The sequence below is a fragment of the Manacus candei genome, unplaced genomic scaffold, assembly GCF_025592945.1.
Source record: "Manacus candei isolate 608988 ecotype Guabito, Panama unplaced genomic scaffold, ASM2559294v1 h1tg000048l, whole genome shotgun sequence".
Lineage (NCBI taxonomy): Eukaryota > Metazoa > Chordata > Aves > Passeriformes > Pipridae > Manacus > Manacus candei.
In genome coordinates, this window is record NW_026138096.1 from 14,602,016 (window position 1) to 14,619,320 (window position 17,305).

The 17,305-nt window shown below is 57.6% G+C and overlaps 1 protein-coding gene across 2 annotated transcripts in view; it reads right to left on the reverse strand.

Moving 5' to 3' along the window:
- Positions 1–17,305, reverse strand: part of ADAM33 (ADAM metallopeptidase domain 33) — a 37,304-nt gene that overhangs the window by 11,633 nt on the left and 8,366 nt on the right. For both annotated transcript variants that reach the window (XM_051798166.1, XM_051798165.1), the window contains exons 3-16: positions 14,238–14,314; positions 9,500–9,575; positions 8,971–9,047; positions 8,280–8,466; positions 7,820–7,885; positions 7,632–7,703; positions 6,839–7,005; positions 6,651–6,735; positions 5,844–5,986; positions 3,268–3,445; positions 2,841–2,930; positions 1,989–2,184; positions 1,407–1,515; positions 583–787 (exon numbers count right to left, since the gene is read on the reverse strand). In XM_051798166.1, coding sequence (XP_051654126.1) covers positions 583–787; positions 1,407–1,515; positions 1,989–2,184; positions 2,841–2,930; positions 3,268–3,445; positions 5,844–5,986; positions 6,651–6,735; positions 6,839–7,005; positions 7,632–7,703; positions 7,820–7,885; positions 8,280–8,466; positions 8,971–9,047; positions 9,500–9,575; positions 14,238–14,314 — 1,728 coding nt within the window. The remainder of the gene's footprint in view (positions 1–582; positions 788–1,406; positions 1,516–1,988; positions 2,185–2,840; positions 2,931–3,267; positions 3,446–5,843; positions 5,987–6,650; positions 6,736–6,838; positions 7,006–7,631; positions 7,704–7,819; positions 7,886–8,279; positions 8,467–8,970; positions 9,048–9,499; positions 9,576–14,237; positions 14,315–17,305) is intronic.

Sequence of the window (17,305 nt, forward strand, 5' to 3'; positions counted from 1 at the left end):
AAACATCTGGTGATGTCTAGAAATGCCCCAGATGAGAATTTGGTGGCCTACAGACATCTGGTGATGTCTGGAAATATCCTCTATGAGAGGAATTTGGTGGCCTGCAAACATCTAGTGACATCTGGAAATGCCCCAGATGAGAATTTGGTGGCCTACAGACATTTGCTGATGTCTAAAAATGCCCCAGATGAGAAGAATTTGGTGGCCTGCAAATATCTGGTGACATTTAGAAATTCCCCAAATGAGAATTTGGTGGCCTACAAACATTTGCTGATGTCTAGAAATTCCCCAGATGAGAAGAATTTGGTGGCCTGTAAACAGCTGGCAACATCTAGAAATGCCCCAGATGAGAATTTGGCGGCCTGCAAACATCTGGCAACATCTAGAAATGCCCCAGATGAGAATTTGGTGGCCTGCAAACATCTCGAAACACCCCGGTCGAGACGTCGCTGGGTCAGACGTGAAGGAAACCATGTCCCACATCCCGTCGGCAAAGCCCCAAAGTCCACGCTGGAGCTGGGAAAGAGCCCAGGAGATGCTGGTCTCCTGCAGGAGCCCCCAGCCCCGGGAAGGGGCACTCACCATCCCATCTCCACACTTGGTCCCTGTCATCACCAGCCCGGGGTCGGACAGGTCGTCCTCGTCGTCCCTGGCCGTGTACATGTAGGTGCCCCTGCACTTCACCTCGCGCCCGTTGAAGCGGATCGTGGTGTCGATGGACACCGTGTTGGTCCCCTGGGGCTTCTTGGCCGAGCTCTGGCACTGGATCTTTCCACACATGGCGTCCCTGGGAATGGGGAAGAGCCGAGGTGAGGGTGGGAAGTCCCTCGGTCTCCCCACGCCCGCGGGATCGTCTCCCTCGGGATTCGTGGCCACACCGTGTTGTGACTCGGCAGGTTCGGGAAGGACTTGGATAAATCATGGACAGCACAGAGAAATGGTGGAGAGAACAGTCAGGGGGGCTTCTAATATCCCTGGAATACTCCCAGGCACATGGTGGGATTTTTAGCGTGTCCTGTGCGGGGCCAGAAGTTGGACTCGACGGAGTTGCTCCCTCCCAACTCAGGATATTCCATGATTCCATAAACTGGGAATACCGGGGGCACACACTCCCTAAACAGCATCCCCTGATGCTGTCTTTGATCTTCCCTGTACGAGGTGCTGCCTGATGGGACAACAGGATCATTTGGGTTGGAAAAGAACCTCAAGACCATCAAGTCCAACCTCCCGGCACTGACGGAAACAGAGTCCAGAAGGATGTGGTGGCTTCCTCAGTCCCGAAAAACAGGCCTGACCCCAGAGGTTGGGGTAGGAGCCTCCCAGCCCTGTCCCAGGGGTGGGTACAGAGGGGCTGTGGGTGCAGGAGGAGGAGATGGGGCACCCAGGGGTGCCAGGGCTGCGCCCACCTCTTGTCACACTTGACGTAGCGCCCTTGGCTGTCCTTGCCACAGTTGCCATAGGTGTTCCCAGCCATGTTCACGTCCTGGAAACAGGCGTCTGGAGCTGGCCAGGCACCTGCAGGGAGGCAGGAAAGGTCCCAATGGGATGTGGGATAGCAGGAAGTGGGGAAAAGTATTGGACATGGAAGCAGCAGCTGGATGTTCCTGGAGAAAACACCACAGAAAAGTCTCCTGAAGAGCTGCTGCTGAGGGTGCTGGACCAGGGGCAGCACAAGAGGGTTGAAATTCCCTTTTTTCCGAGGTCTTGCAGAGGATTTTGGTCATAGAACCATAGAGTGGCTTGGGTTGGAAGAGATCAAAGCCCATCCAACTCCAACCCCCTGCCATGAGCAGGGACACCTTCCATTAGCCCAGGTTGCTCCAAGCCCCATCCAACCTGGCCTTGGACACTTCCAGGGATCCAGGGGCAGCCACAGCTTCTCTGGGCAATCTATGCCAATGCCCCTCCACCCAATACCCTCCAACCCCACAGGTAGATGCCATGGAGAGGGGTGGGAAGGAGGCCAGGCCGGAGCTGGTGGGACTCACCTGGTCCCCAGAGCTGGACACACTGCTGGTGGTGGGTCATGCACATCCCGTTGTTGCAATAGGCCTCTCCATAGGCACAGGAGGAGCCATCCAGCAGGTACACGTTGGCTGGGCAGTAGGGAGAGGCACCAGTGCAATATTCCGGGAGGTCACAGGATCCTGCTGCTTCCCGGCACATCGTCCCGGCCGCCTTCAGCTGCCACGGGAGGAGAGACAAACTGAGCCAAGGGGACAAGGTGGGATTGGCTGCTGCCTCCTGGCACAGCTTGGGGACATGAACCAGCTGGAATGTCCCCTGTGGGACCATATGGGGCCATCAAGGTATGGAGATACATTCCTGGGCTGGACCAGAGCCAGAAAGCTGCCAGAGGAGATTCTCCTGCAGAGGGAGTTTTGGGAAGTTCATGGAGGGACAGGTCAAGGGGGAATGGCTTCCCATGGACAGAGGGCAGGGTTAGATGGGATATTGGGAAGGAATTCCTGGCTGTGAGGGTGGTGGGACCCTGGCTTAGGTTGTCCAGAGAAGCTGTGGCTGCCCCTGGATCCCTGGAAGTGTCCAAGGCCAGGTCGGACAGGGCTTGGAGCAACCTGGGCTAGTGGAAGAAGGTGTCACTGCCCATGGCAGGGGGTGGGACTGGATGATTTTTAAGGTCCCCTCCAACCCCAACCATTCCATGATTCTCCTGCAGACAAAAGTTGACACATAACCCTCATCTGGCACGGCAGAGTTTGACCTTTTGGATGTGCAGCACGTGATTCCCGAGGGAACGGCGGGGCCGTGTGTCCATGCTCATCCCATGGGCACGGAGGGGACATGTTGGGGGCACGGTGGGGGCACGGTGGGGGTCTCACCTTGCAGTTGTGGCAGCAGTCCCCGTGGGCACACTGGGCCCCCTCCTTCAGCGTGCAGTTGTGAGCGTTGCAGCAGGGGTTGGTGCACTCCTGCGCGGGAGGAGAAGGCAACACCGTGGTCATGGTTCCATGACTGTGATCCCATCCCTTCCCTATCCCTTCCCCCAGCCCCTTTTCCACCCCTCACATCACTGCCCTTCTCATTTTGCCAACAGGGAAACCGAGGCACGGAGGGGATGAGGAGGAACCGAGCACTCGGGAGGGAAGTCGAGAAGGAAGCCAGGACTGGGTTAAATGGATTTAGGAAGGTGGGACTGGGATGGAGTCCCTGAGGTGACCAGCAAACCTTCTTCCCTTGGAAACACCCCTCTCCACGTGGTCTTTTTTGGCCTCTGCAGGGAAGGGATGCAAAACCAGCAGCTCCTACCTCCACTTCCCCACAGTCACAGTCTTCTCCTTCCTCCCGAAAGCCGTTGCCACATTTCCGTCCCACCACCAGGTCCTTGGTGTCAGGCAGGTTGAAGAGGCACATCCCACCTCCCTTCTGGAAGTAGTTTTCCAGCTGCCTCTTGCTGCAGGAGCTGAACACGCGAGGGAAGGGGTGTCTGTGCACGGGACAGAGAGGGAGGGATGGGAAACAGGGAGATCAGGACTAGAAGAAGATGGAAAACCACAGTCAGAAATGGGAATCAAGCACATTTGGCATGAACCCTTCCAGGAGAGATGGGAAATGGGGTGATCAGGACCAGGAGAAGGTGGAAAACCACAGTCAGAACTGGGAATCAAGCACATTTGGCACAAATCCTTCCAGGAGGGATGGGAAACGGGGTGATCAGGACCAGGAGAAGGTGGAAAACCAGTCAGAGCTGGGAATTAAGGACATGGACAAACTGGCACAAAGCCTTCCAAGGGCAAAGCCACAATTGCTCAGCAAGTCCATGAACTTCTCCCACCCCAAGTGGCATGGGGTGAGCACCAGAACAACAACCAGGGGGCACTCCCTGAACCCCAAATCCTCAGGAATGGGATGGAGGGGACAGGTAAAGCCACCCTTGGAGCATCAACCCTCCAGCATGAAACCTCTTGGAGATGGAGGCCCTCGTGGTGAGACCCTGCAAGCCCAGGAGCACCAACCCCTGCAGGCTCTGTGAGCTCCAGGCTGGTGCAGATGCCACCTCTGTGCCCCTGCACCTGGGACACCACAACCCCCCCCCAAAATAACCACAGGGCAGGTCCCCACATCTGCTCAGGATGTCAGTTAAAAAGATGTTATCTCTGAACCGCCGAGGGGAAATAACCCTCTGGGGCTCTTCAAACACCTCTGGGGTTGTGATGGGTGAAAATCATTGAAAAAATTAAAGAAATACGGGAAAGGATCACCAAAAAAATCCCACAGAACAGCAGAAGAAATAATTAGAGCCTAACAAAGTGTAAGGTTATTTTTCCAACAGCCCAACCAGCCTGAGGAGCTGGAGAGAAACTGGTTTTCTAGAGGAACTCGGAGCTTGGTTCTTCTGTGTTTTTGCAAAGTTTGTGGGTTATTTGTGTGATTTATGAAGAATCATTTCCTCCTTCTTACTAATGGTTTCATTTCCTCCTAACCCTGAAAAAGCAGTTTTATTTCGTGTCAGGACACCTCGTTCTTTGAGATGACACAGAAGGATGTTTTGTAAAAGCGTTTTTGAAACCTGAGGGAAATCTGGGGAAGTTCTAAGTCCCTACAAGTTCTGGGGGGTGAGAAAGGCAATATACACAATATTGATCAATTTGCAAATAGGGACAGGTTGAAGACAGTCAAAAATACCCTTTTCCCCACCAAAATCCCCTCAGGGAGAGGTTAAATCCCATGGGATCAGTGTTGGAGTCTGACAGCCCTGAGAGCCCCACCCTGAAACAACACTGGGGGGTTTCCATGATCTTTATTGCTTGGAAGAGCAGGTAGGATCAAATAACAGGGAATAAAACTGCTTTTCTGCAGTGCAGGGATATCTGGGATGAGTGTGTTGTCAGGAGATGGAAAACCCAAAAAGAGGAGGACTTTGGAGCCGGAAGTGGCACCAACCAGATGGATCTGACACAGTTTTGGCCTGAGTTAAAGGGTAAAAGTAAAGAAAACAAGTCCTAGATGGATTCCAAAGAGCAGGAAAACTAATGCCTGACACCCTGGACATCCTGCATCCAGATTTAGGAATGTTGGGGCGAGGGATGTGAGCTCATCCCACCCCAGCCCTGCAGTGCCACGATTCCCCACGGGAATGATGGGGGACTGGGCACCCCTTGGCCCTCTGGTCTTACAATAAAGGGTAATTCCTTTGAGCTGAGGTGTGGGATAGAGCAGGAAAACGCCTTGGATTCCTGGGATGTGTGTGCCAGAAAACATCCATCTGCTTCCATCCTTAGCTATTTTGGGATGGGGCTGCTACTCCTCTGCTGCCCTTTGAGACCACCAGCGCTGCTCAAACCTGGAACCTGGGATGTGTTCACTCCAGGGAATCAGAGAATAGTCACAGAGTGGTTTGGGTTGGGAGGGACCTTAAAGACCATCCAGTTCCACCCCCTGCCATGGGCAGGGACACCTTCCACTAGGCCAGGTTGCTCCAAGCCCTGTCCAACCTGGCCTTGGACACTTCCAGGGATCCAGGGGCAGCCACAGCTTCTCTGGGCGACCTGTGCCAGGGCCTCCCCACCCTCTGAGTAAAGAATTCCTTCCCAATATCCCGTCTAACCCTTCTGTGAACGTGAAGCCATTCCCTCTTGTCCCCTTGTCCTGTCCCTCCATCCCTTGTCCCAAGTCCCTCTCCAGCTCTCCTGGAGCCCTGTTAGGCTCTGCAAGGGGTTCTCAGCTCTCCCTGGAGCCTTCTCTTCTCCAGGGGAACCCCCCCAGCTCTCCCAGCCCAGAGATGTCGAGATTCCCTCCCCACTCCCATCCCACCCGGCTGCAAACAGCACCCACGCTCTACTGGGGGGGTTTTGGGGACACATCCCACCCCCAGCAGCTCTTACCCCGTGGCTGCTGCCATGACACAGCCCCCTTGCTCTGGGGTGGCCTCCACACAGCAGCCCTGGGTGTCGTGGACCATCCCGAAGTTGTGGCCGATCTCGTGGGCCATGGTGGCGGCGGCTCCGATGGGCTGCTCCGCGTGGTCCTGCATGGGGAGGGGGGACGGGTCAGCAGGGAGGGAGGGACAGGGGTGATCCCACAGCTGGGAATGGGGCTGGGCTACTGGAGGGACCACTACATCCCCGGGACTGCAGCTGGATCCCGTGGGATGAACACGGAGGGGGTTGGAGGAAGGTTCACAGCACAAGTGGGGTTTGTTCTCCGGGAAGTCCCACGTGGGACTGTTGGGAAGATCTTTTGCTGGAGCACATCCCAAAAACCAGCACCCTGGGTGGGCCCCACCACTCTGCCCAGGGGTCACAGGTCACCATGGCCACCACCATCACCACCAGGACCATGAGGAGGAGGATCAGAGTCGTCTGGGCAGAGATGACCCCACAACACCAGGGAGCACAAGCAGGGGCTCCTCAAGGTGAGGGGCAGCAGCACCGCAGGAGATCCCAGCGCTGCTGGAGTCTGGGGGTGCACATGGGGTGGGAGACCTTTAAACCAGCCCCTTCTCACCCTCCTTAGTACCTGGTCAACATCTGAGAGGGACAAGGAGCCACCAACATCCTCACTCACTCCCAGGTTGCATCCGAGGACCAACCCCAGATGGTTGATCCTCCCAGTCCATGGAGAGTTCCTCCAAGTGGCAATGAGGTTCTCCAGCTGGGAGAAGCAGCGGGGACCCCTCACAACCTTCTTACCACGCTGACACCTCCGGAGTTATCCATGCTGCACATCCCCTCCAGCGGGGCCATTCCGATGGTCGTCCCTCCGAACGTCTTCCCTCTGCCCGGGAAGGAGAACAGAGCGGGAATTCAGCCCCCCCCAGGGTGCTTTGGGCACCCTGGTGCCAGCTGGGCCCGGGGACAGCGGGCAGGGGGGTGCTCACGTGAGGAGCTGGGCGTTGTCGTGCTTCTTGCGGGACCTCAGCGACTTCTTCCACTGCAGGAAGGCCCAGAGCGTGGCGTTGGCGTCGCTGGTGACGGCGCAGTGGTCCCGCTCCGTCCACACCTCCAGCCCGATCAGGGCCACCTTGATGTTCAGCAGCCTGTAAAACTGCAGGGGAGGCAGGGATGGAAGGGATGGAGGCGGGATTCGCCGGGAATCCTCCATCCCTGCCAGTGGGTCTCGGCGTGTCCCTCCAGCCGGGTGACTCCGGGACACATTTCTCCCAAATCCACCTGCAAGCACGGGCTCTACGGGCACAGGAGCCAAGCAGGGTGGCGTGATGCCAACCACGGGCTGGCAACACCTTCGTGTATCCCTCCTGTGCCAAGGAAGCCGGCACTGATGCCAGGGCAGGACTTCGCTGCAGCCCGGCCCAAAAAAGCGATTCCCACCACGTTCATCCCAACCCACAAATTCCTTGATGGGTTTTCCAGCCCTGGCACAGCTGCCCAGAGCAGTGGTGGAGTCCCCACCCCTGGAGGGATTTAAAAGCCGTGTGGATGTGGCACTTGGGGACGTGGTTTGATGGCAGCCTTGGCAGTGCTGGGAGTGGTTGGACTTGATGGACTTGGAGGTCTTTCCCAACATAAATGATTCTGTAATTCCATGATTCCTCGCCCTAGTGACACGAGGACTGTCCCTGAGGGCCACCACCAGGTTGGCACCAAGATCAGGTGCTCTCACAGGCCCTGGGAGTGACAGGGGTGGCCAAAAGGGCCTGGCAGGTCCCTCACCTTGTCCACGTAGTTGGCGATCTCCACGATGCGCTGCTTGGTCTGACCCAGGTTGAGGTTCTGGTTCCTGTACTGCAGAAATGTGGGGATGGGGAAAGGTCACCAGAGGAAAATCAGGAAGGGACACAATGAGGGGACCTGTTTTTTTTGGCAGGGGACCAGGTTTCTGTCCCCCCCTCAGCGCTCACCAGTGTGTGATCGGCAACGATGAAGAGCTCCATGTACTTCATGGTCCTCCAGGCATCTCTCCTCACCTGCAGGACACACACACAAGGCTCAGAGGGGCCAAGGAAGGGCCAGCCCATGGCTCTGGGCATCTTCCACCTCACACACCTCAGAGTTGCTCAGGAGGGACAGCTGGGAGGGGAAGCTGAGGTGTGAGGTGACAAGGAACATTTGGGTGTCTCCAAATGATCTCATGTCCCACAGGAAGTCCCAGCACCAGTGCCCAACCCACACATCCTCTCTCTGGGGCTCTCCTGCCCAAACTCAGACCAGGTAAATCACCCACACAGCCCCCTCATGTCCCACCTGCCTGCAGAGCCCTGCCCAGGTGCCAAGGGGATGGGCACAGGGCATCAGGAGAGGTGCAGACAGCCCCGCTCCCAACCCTCTGCCCCTTCCCAAGAGACCCCAGGGTGGATTTACCCGGCGGTGCCCCGGCTGGAAGAGCTGGGCAATGTCGGCCACGGTGCTCCCAAAATCATCCCCGTGCCCACAGGTGCCAGCTGGGAGGGGCAGGTGCTCTGCTTTGTGGATGATGTGGTGCCCCAGCTCGGGGGGGTCCAGGGGGCTCAGGTAGTAGCTGGTGTTGCTGCTCAGCACTATGAGACCCCTGGAAGAGGAGAACAGCCCCTGGTGGCTCCTGCAGTGCTTCCCCTGTGGTTCCCTCAGTCCCTGAGGCCCCACAAACTCATGGCACCTCAGCTTGGTCCACATCCAGGGTGGGAGCAGGGATCAGGGATGGGGGTCTTTGTCCAAACAGCCCCGGGAGTGAATACACCCTCAGCACCAAAACCATCAGACCACGTGAACAAAGCTCAGTTCTGAGGGTCTTGCCCCCTCTAGGGATGAATTTCCTTGAAGGAAGCCAATCCTGCCAGAAAACTGTTCTTTCTCCCCTCACCTGCCTGCTCCTGGGGTTGGGCAAAGGATGGGAAAAGGGAGGAGAAGGATGGGATGGGAGCAGTGGAAAAATCAGCCCCGTGAACCGTCTGGAGCCGAGATGGAGGAGCATCGGTGCTGCTCCAGAGGAGGATCTCTGCAGGGAGGAAGGAGCAGTGGGTCCCTCCCACCCTCTGCCAGTCCCACAACGCCCCCACCCTGCGTTTTTCCATACCGTATTCCCGAGCAGGTGCTGAGGACAACCCAGGAGCCGCCGTAGCCGCGGACGTGGCCGTGGTAGTGACAGTGCTCCTGGAGAGAGGGGATGGAGACCCTCAGTGGGGTCCCTCAGCAGGGCTGGGCAGCAACAAACCCCGCGTGCTGATCCCAAAAAAAAACCCCACCAAAACCCATTTCCCGGCCAGGGGAGCCGCGTCCCTCCACGTCGGGAAGAGCCGGGAGTGAGGCGGGAGAGCCGGAGTTCAGCCCGGGACACAGCCGGGCCCGGCGCGCTGGAAGGGCGACAAAAGGCCGGTGGGGGGACATCGGGGAGGGCCTGGTGCTGCCCTGTGTTTACGTCCCGAGGTGCTGAACCGCGGCCAAGAGATACAGGAGCCGCGTGCGGCCGCATTCCTGCTGCCACAGGCGCCGGGGATGCTGCCAGGGGAAAACGCAGCGCCCCGCCCCACCCCGGGACGGCTTTGGCTTCATCCCAAAAACCAGAGGTGACCTGCACCCACCCACCCACCCCCCCCAGCACCCACCGTGTGGTTGGGGGTCACGGTCACGGGCTGTCCGTCCCCACTGTAGTGAGTCTCCGAGTATCCCGGAGCCAGCAGCCTGCGGAGAGAGGAGGGATGAGCAGCCTGGAGCTGCTCCGGGTGTCCCAGCACAGGGACACAGCGAATCACGCAGAGTCGTTTAGCTCGGAAAAGACCTCTGAGACCATCGAGTCCAACCTGTGACCCAACCCCACCTTGTCACCCAGACCATGGTACCGAGTGCCACGTCCAGCGTGTCCAGGGAAGTGACTCCACCACCTCCCTGGGCAGCCCATTCTCATCACTCTCTGTAAAAACCTTCTTCCCGATGTCCAACCTGAACCTCCCCCGGCACAACTTGAGGCTGTGCCCTCTTGTCCTACTGCTGGTTCCCTGGCAGCAGAGCCCGACCACCCCCGGTTCCCCTCTCCTGTCAGGGAGTTGCAGAGCCAGAAGGTCCCCCCTGAGCCTCCTTTTCTTCAGGATGAGCCCCCCCCGGGTGCTCCAGACCCTTTCCCAGCTCCTTCCCTGCACATGCTCCAGCCCCTAAATACCCTTCCTAAACTGAGAGGCCCAGAACCGAGCACAGCACTCGAGGTGTGGCCTCGCCAGTGCCCAGTCCAGGGGCAGAATCACTTCCCTGGGCAGCCCATTCCAATTCCTGCCGTGTCCCGACCCGGTTGAGCCATCCCTGTCCCCCCCTCAGACCCCCCTCGCAGGGCTTGGGGCACAGCCCCCAACCCGTGGGGACACAAGAGGGACAGGAAAGGGCTGCCCCCAAAACCGCTTTGGGATCCTGGGCTGGGATGGGGGGGAGCCCAAGTGCCCACCCCGGGCACCTCGAGGGCCACCCGGTCACCTCCAACAGCCGGGCAGGGTGGCGGCTTCTCCACAGGGAACAAATTCTCCTTGGGATAAAACCCCCCCTGGAGGAAACTTCCTGCTGGGAGAAGAGAGGATCGACCCCGTGCTCAGGGACCGGCTGAGGATGGGGGAGGTTTGGGGTCTCCAACCCCAGGAATGTCACTTGGTGTCACTCCCGGCACCGCCAGGGTGGTAATCCCGAGGAAAGACCCCGGGAAGAGCGAGGGGGGGCTTCCCGAAAATCCCGAGAGGATTGTAAGAAAGCTCAGGCTGCTTTTAGGAAGCTGCTCCCCCGCCCTGCCTTCACCCCACGTGCCTCGGCTGCCCCCCTGCAGCTGCCGGACATCTGCCCCCCATTCCCGAGGCTGATCCAGGAGTGACACATCCCAATCCCAGCCCATCCCACGCTGACAAACGGCTTCCTGCCGCAGGGAAGAGCCAGGGCTGAGCTCACAGTCAGGAACACGCTGGGATGGGGGTGCAAGGCTGGAGAAAGGGGGATCTGGGGCTGGAATGACCCCCTGGGTTGTTGGAGAAAGGAAGGGGGAAAAGGGGGAAAAAAGGAGAAAGGGGAAGGATTGGGAAGGAAAGGGAAAGGGAAAGGGAAAGGGAAAGGGAAAGGGAAAGGGAAAGGGAAAGGGAAAGGGAAAGGGAAAGGGAAAGGGAAAGGGAAAAGGAGAAAGGGAAAGGGGGAAAGGGAAAAAGGGAAAGGGAAAGGGAAAGGGAAAGGGAAAGGGAAAGGGAAAGGGAAAGGGAAAGGGAAAGGGAAAGGGAAAGGGAAAGGGAAAGGGAAAGGGAAAGGGAAAGGGAAAGGGAAAGGGAAAGGGAAAGGGAAAGGGAAAGGGAAAGGGAAAGGAAAGGAAAGGAAAGGAAAGGAAAGGAAAGGAAAGGAAAGGAAAGGAAAGGAAAGGAAAGGAAAGGAAAGGAAAGGAAAAGGAAAGGAAAGGAAAGGAAAGGAAAGGAAAGGAAAGGAAAGGAAAGGAAAGGAAAGGAAAGGAAAGGAAAGGAAAGGAAAGGAAAGGTTTGGGAAGGGAAGGAAAGGAAAGGAAAGGTTTGGGAAGGGAAGGAGAAGGATAAGGAGAAGGAGAAGGAGAAGGAGAAGGAGAAGGAGAAGGAGAAGGAGAAGGAGAAGGAGAAGGAGAAGGAGAAGGAGGAAAGGAGAAGAAGGGAAGGAGAAGGAGGTCCAGGTTTGCCCCTGAGGTCAGTTCAGCCCTCGATTGTTGAGGTTTGGCCCCGTCCCAGAGGGTTTTTTTCTGCAGAAGGAGAAAATAACAGGCAGGCAGTGTTGGAACAGCCCTCCCACCTCCTGCTCTTGATTTTACACCCACTCGGGTCCCAGAAATGACTCTGTGGGCACAGTTGTGGCTTTCCTGCCCGCCCGTGAGTGGGTGCCTGGCACCAGGGGCTCCACTTCCAGCCCAGAAATGAGACAGGAGCTCCGAGCTGGTTCCTGGAAGGGGACATGTGGGTGGTTGGGCAAGACAAGATTGTCCCCCCAGGTTGGGGACAGGGAGAGGGACAGGTGGGCTGAGGACACAGGAGAGGCAGGAGCCTCTGTATTGTGCTTGGAGAACAGGAGAACTGGGATGGCTGACCCAGGGATCTGGGACTCAGAGCACTGGGATGTCCTCTCCAGGCACCCAGGAAAGGAGGGGAGAGATGTGTCTTCTCCTGCAGCACACGGGAAGGAAAACCCCCCACGGGGTGGGTTTGGAGACCAACCAATGTCCCAGCACCAGGAGAGAGAAGATGGGAGATCCAGCCCGGCCTCCACGGGCTCCCAGGGCTAAGGTGGCCCTGTCACCTGCCCCCAGGGGAGCAGTTTAGGTGGCCAGGGCTGCTTTGGTGTCCCCACACTGTCCCCACAGCCAGCCTTGGGTGTCTTGGGTGCTGTGGACTGACTTGGGTGCAACAGATGGTCCCGGGATCAGAGAAGTTCTTGGTTTCTGGAAGTTCTTGGGTGCCAGGGAAGTTCTTGGGTGTCATGTCTCGGGTGTCACAGATTGTCCTGGGTGCCATGGACTGTCCTGGGTGACACAGACGCTTTTGGATGCCACAGACTGTCCTGTGTGCCACGGATGATCCCAAGTACCATGGATTGTCCTGGGTGCCATGGAGGGTGCCACGGATGATCCCGAGTACTATGGGTGACTCCAGGTACTATGGATGATTCCAAGTACTATGGATAATACCAGGTGCCATGGATGATCCCAGGTGCCATGGATGATCCCGGGTACTGTGGATTACTCCAGATACTATGGATGATTCCAGGTACTTTGGACAATACCAGGTGCCATGAATAATCCTGAGTGCCATGGATTTTCTTGCATGCCATGGATGATCCCAGGTAACATAGATGATCCCAAGTGCCATGGATGATCCCAGGTGCCATGGATTGTCCTGGGTGCCATGGATTGTCCTGGGTGTCATGGATGATCCTGGGCACTATGAATGACTCAAGGTACTATGGATGATTCCAGGTACTACGTATGGTCTCAGGTGCCATGGATGATCCCAACTGCCATGGATGATTCCAGGTGCCATGGATGATCCCAGGTACTATGGGTGACTCCAGATACTATGGATGATTCCAGGTACTATGGATAATCCCAAGTGCCATGGATGATCCTGGGTGCCATGGATGATTCCAGGTACTATGGAGGATTCCCATGGATGATGGTGCCATGGATGATTCCAGATACTATGGATAATACCAGGTGCCATGGATGATCCCGAGTGCCATGGATGATCCCAGGTGTCATGGATGTTCCCAGGTGCCGTGAATTGCCCTGGGTGCCATGAATGATCCCAGGTACTACAGATGACTCCAGGTACTACGGATGATCCCAGGTGCCATGGATGATCCCAAGTGCCATGGATTGTCCTGGGTGCCATGGATGATCCCAGGTATCCTGGATGATCTCAAGTGCCATGGATTGTCCTGGGTGCCATGGATGATCCCAGGTATCCTGGATGATCTCAAGTGCCATGGATGATTCTGGATATCATGGATGATTCCAGGTATTATGGATGATCCCAGGTACCATGGATGGTCCAGGGTGCCATGGATGTTCCCAAGCATTATGGATGATCCCAGGTCTCATGGATGATCCCAAGTGCTATGGATGTTCCCAGGTATTACAGATGGTCCTGGGTGCCCTGGGCTGCCCTGGCTGCCCAGTTCCCTTTTGCTGCCACCCACCCCCTCCCCTGTTTCCCTGTGCCCCCATCCCGCAGTTCCCCACTCCTCCCTGCTCCTTCCAGAGGCCCCACAGCCCCCAGGGATGCTCCTCCCCCCTCCTGGCCACCCCCAAGCCAGGACTGGGGTCATGGGAGGACACCCAAAGCTCTCCAGGCCTGGAGCCCCAGCGAGACCCCAGGCTCAGCTTAGCTCAGGAGCTTCCAACCTCCACGACAACCCCCCCACTGACCCAAAAACGTGCAGGGGGATCCCCCAGTTCTCCTTCCTGCACACCAGAAGCTCCTCTGCAGGTCTCTGGAGGGTTCTGGGGACATTGTGGTGGCTGATTTTTCACCCAAACAGCAGCAGGAAGAGGATTCTGCCAGGACAGGTTGGTGGGAAGAAGAAGTGGAAGCAGAAGCTCCTCCTGCAGAGAACAACTCTCTCCACAGGGACAGGAACCCACCAAGGGGCAGAGAAGCTGTGGCTGCCCCTGGATCCCTGGGAGTGTCCAAGGCCAGGTTGGAGCAACCTGGGATGGTGCAAGGTGCCCCTGCCCATGGAGGGACTGGATGGCCTCTAAGGTCCCTTCCAACCCAAACCATTCCATGATTCCATGAAATGCCGTGAGGGCAGAGGGACATCTCCAGCCCCAAACACCCCACGCCACTTTCCCAGCCCCATCCCAGCACTTACTGGTTCCTCTCCAGCACCAGGATGAGCTCTTTGCCCTCAGCCTTCACAGCCACCTCTGCCTGGGCAGGCGCCGGCACCTGGAAAGGAAAGGATGGAATGGGATCAGAAAGGACATCCCTGTCCCCAGCACCTCCCTCTGCTCTCCGAGATCAGGGCACCTGGAAAGGGAGAGAGGGAATGGGATCAGGAAACACATCCCTGTCCCCAGCACCTCCATTTGCTCTCCAAGATCAGGGAACTTGGAAAGGGAAAGAGGGAATGGGATCAAAAAAGACATTCTTGTCCCCAGCACCTCCCTCTGCTCTCCAGCTTAGGGCACTTGGAAAGGGAAAGAGGGAATGGGATCAGGAAACACATCCCTGTCCTCAAGCACTTCCCCTCTGCTCTCCAGCTTAGGGCACTTGGAAAGGGAAAGAGGGAATGGGATCAGGAAACACATCCCTGTCCCCAGCACCTCCCTCTGCTCCCCAGCCCAGGCCACATCCCGGCCTCTCCTCCCTGGTTCTGCTCCATCCACTCCATCCCCTGCTACAACCCTGTGGAAGGTGAGAAACAACTCCTGATTTCCTGAGAATTCCCAGCCCAGCACGGGGATAACAGAGGATTCCCACTGGGATTGACCCCGCAGGGATGGGGGTGAGGCAGCAAATCCCAACCCTGGTGGCAGCTTCCCCTGGGAAAGGCAGAGGGGAGAACCAGGATGGGACACGGGATGGGGAGCGGGGTCTCCCTGTGCTCCATCCCACCAGAGATCCTGATCCAGGGGAAAAGGGCCTCACCCCTGGGTGGGTCTGTGCCCCTGCAGGGTGTGGAAATAACCACCAACCACCGGGATAATGGATCGGATAAAAACACCGGGAGCAGCAAAAGGGAGGGAGTGACTCAGCTTCCCCAGGATGCCGCTGGATTTACTCACTCCCTCGCTTTTGGAAGGTGTTAAATGGGAATCTGACCTTTGGATCCAACCCAGCACGTGACAGGATGGGCTGGAGCCCAAAATGCTGCCCTTCCCTGATGTCCCCACAGCCCATTCCCAGCTGGGGACACTGAAAACATCACCTGGCTCTTGGCTGTGGCCTGGATGTGGCTCTGCCTCCCTCACTCTGTCTCTCTCCATCCATGGTGGATACAGGGAACCCTTGGGATCCCCCACAGGACCCCATCAGTCCCTCCCCATCCATGAAGGATGCAGGGAGCCCTTGGAATCTCACACAGGACCCCATCAGTCCCTCCCCATGCATGATGGATACAGAGAGCTCTCAGGGATCCCCCATGGGACCTCATCCATAATGGATGCAGGGAGCCCTTGGGATACCCCACAGGACCCCATCAGTCCCTCCTGTCCCTGAGGGATGCAGGGAACCCTTGGAATCTCACACAGGACCCCATCAGTCCCTCCCCATCCATGATGGATACAGGGAGCTCTCAGGGATCCCCCGTGGGACCCGATCTTTGATGGATACAGGGAGACCTCAGGATCCTCCAGAGAATCCCATCAGTCCCTCCCACCCATGGGGGATGCAGGGAACCCCTGGGATTCTCCATAGAATCCCATCAGTCCCTCCTGTCCCTGAGGGATGCAGGGAACCCTTGGGATAACCCACAGGAGCCCATCAGTCCCTCCCATCCATGAGGGATGCAGGGAGCCCTTGGAATCCTCCATGGGACCCCACCAGTCCCTCCCCATCCATGAGGATCCATGGTGAGGTTTTCCCAGTTCTGGAGGGCAAGGGAAGAGCAAGGAGCCATCTCTGCAAGGCTCTGGCTTCAGCTGCTCTTGGCATTATGGGGCTTTGCAGCTGGAAAACCAGGAATGCAGCAGGGAGGGGGTAAAACTGGGTGATTCAGAACTTGGGATTTTGCAGCTGGAAAACCAGGAATGCAGCAGGGAGGGGGTGAAACTGGGTGATTCAGAACTTGGGATTTTGCAGTTGGAAAACTGGGAATGCAGTAAGGAGTGGGTAAAGCTGGGTGATTCACAGTTTAGGATGAAACAGAGGTTAAATCCTGCTGTTCCCTGATCCCTATGGATAAGGCTTTGCCTGGGAAGTGGGGATACTGGGGGACCCCCAGCCTGGCAGCCTCCCCCTCCTGGGGACCATCATCCTTAAAAAGGATGGGACAGAGCATTTTGGGATGTGGGGCCCCACAGCTGCCAGACCTCAGGACATGGGATCTGTGCTCCCGGGATGGATATTCCCGCAGATCCATCCCAGCCCGAGCTCTGGCAGTGGGGACACCCCCTCCAGCTGCTCCAACCGGCCGTGGGACCGATCCCTGCTCCAAGAAGAGTCCCGATGGCCCCAATTCCCGAGGACACGGAGGTGTCCCGCTCCCCCCGCCGTCGGGATGCGATGATGGAGCCGGGCTGGCTGAGCATCCCCCCCCCTCCCTTTCTCCTCCAGCAAAGTCTTCCCAGCTCCAAAAAAGGCGAGCGGACGCGGTGCCTTAAAAAAACAAAGCCCAGAGCGAAGCCAGGCGGCTGCGGGGCTCCGACAATTCCTTTCGGCACCACCACGGCACAGCCACGGGATCCAAATCCCGGCACGGATCCCAAATCCCGGCGCGGGGCCCCGCGTGGAGCCGCAGGAGGAACCCGGGGGGGGCCACGGGACCCCCTCCCCCCCCCTCCCCTCCTTCGGCGCTGGTGGGAACGGGCTGTATTTTTGGAACATGATCTTATCCAAACATCACTCCCCGGCCAAACATGGTCTGGACATTTTTCTTGCCGTTTCCCTTCTTTCCCCCTCCTTCTCGCCCTCCCCCTTTTTTTTTTTCCCTCTCTGATCTCCCCATCGCCCGCTCCCCGCAGCCCTTTCCATCTCCTCCTCCTCTTTCCCCCCCAAAGTCCCTGCCGGCTCCTTCCCGGTTTTGAATTCCCCAGCAATTACTCCCTGCCTCGACTTAAGGGCCCTTCCTGGCAAAAAGCTCTTTTTCCCAGCTGCCGTCTTAAAGGGCCATGTCTTTGTCCAGGGTTATCCCGGCGCTTACAGCTCCCTGCCCCAATTCCAAAGGCTGGAAAACCAACGGCTGCCGCTGGGATCTGTCCCCCATCCCTGCCAGGTGAT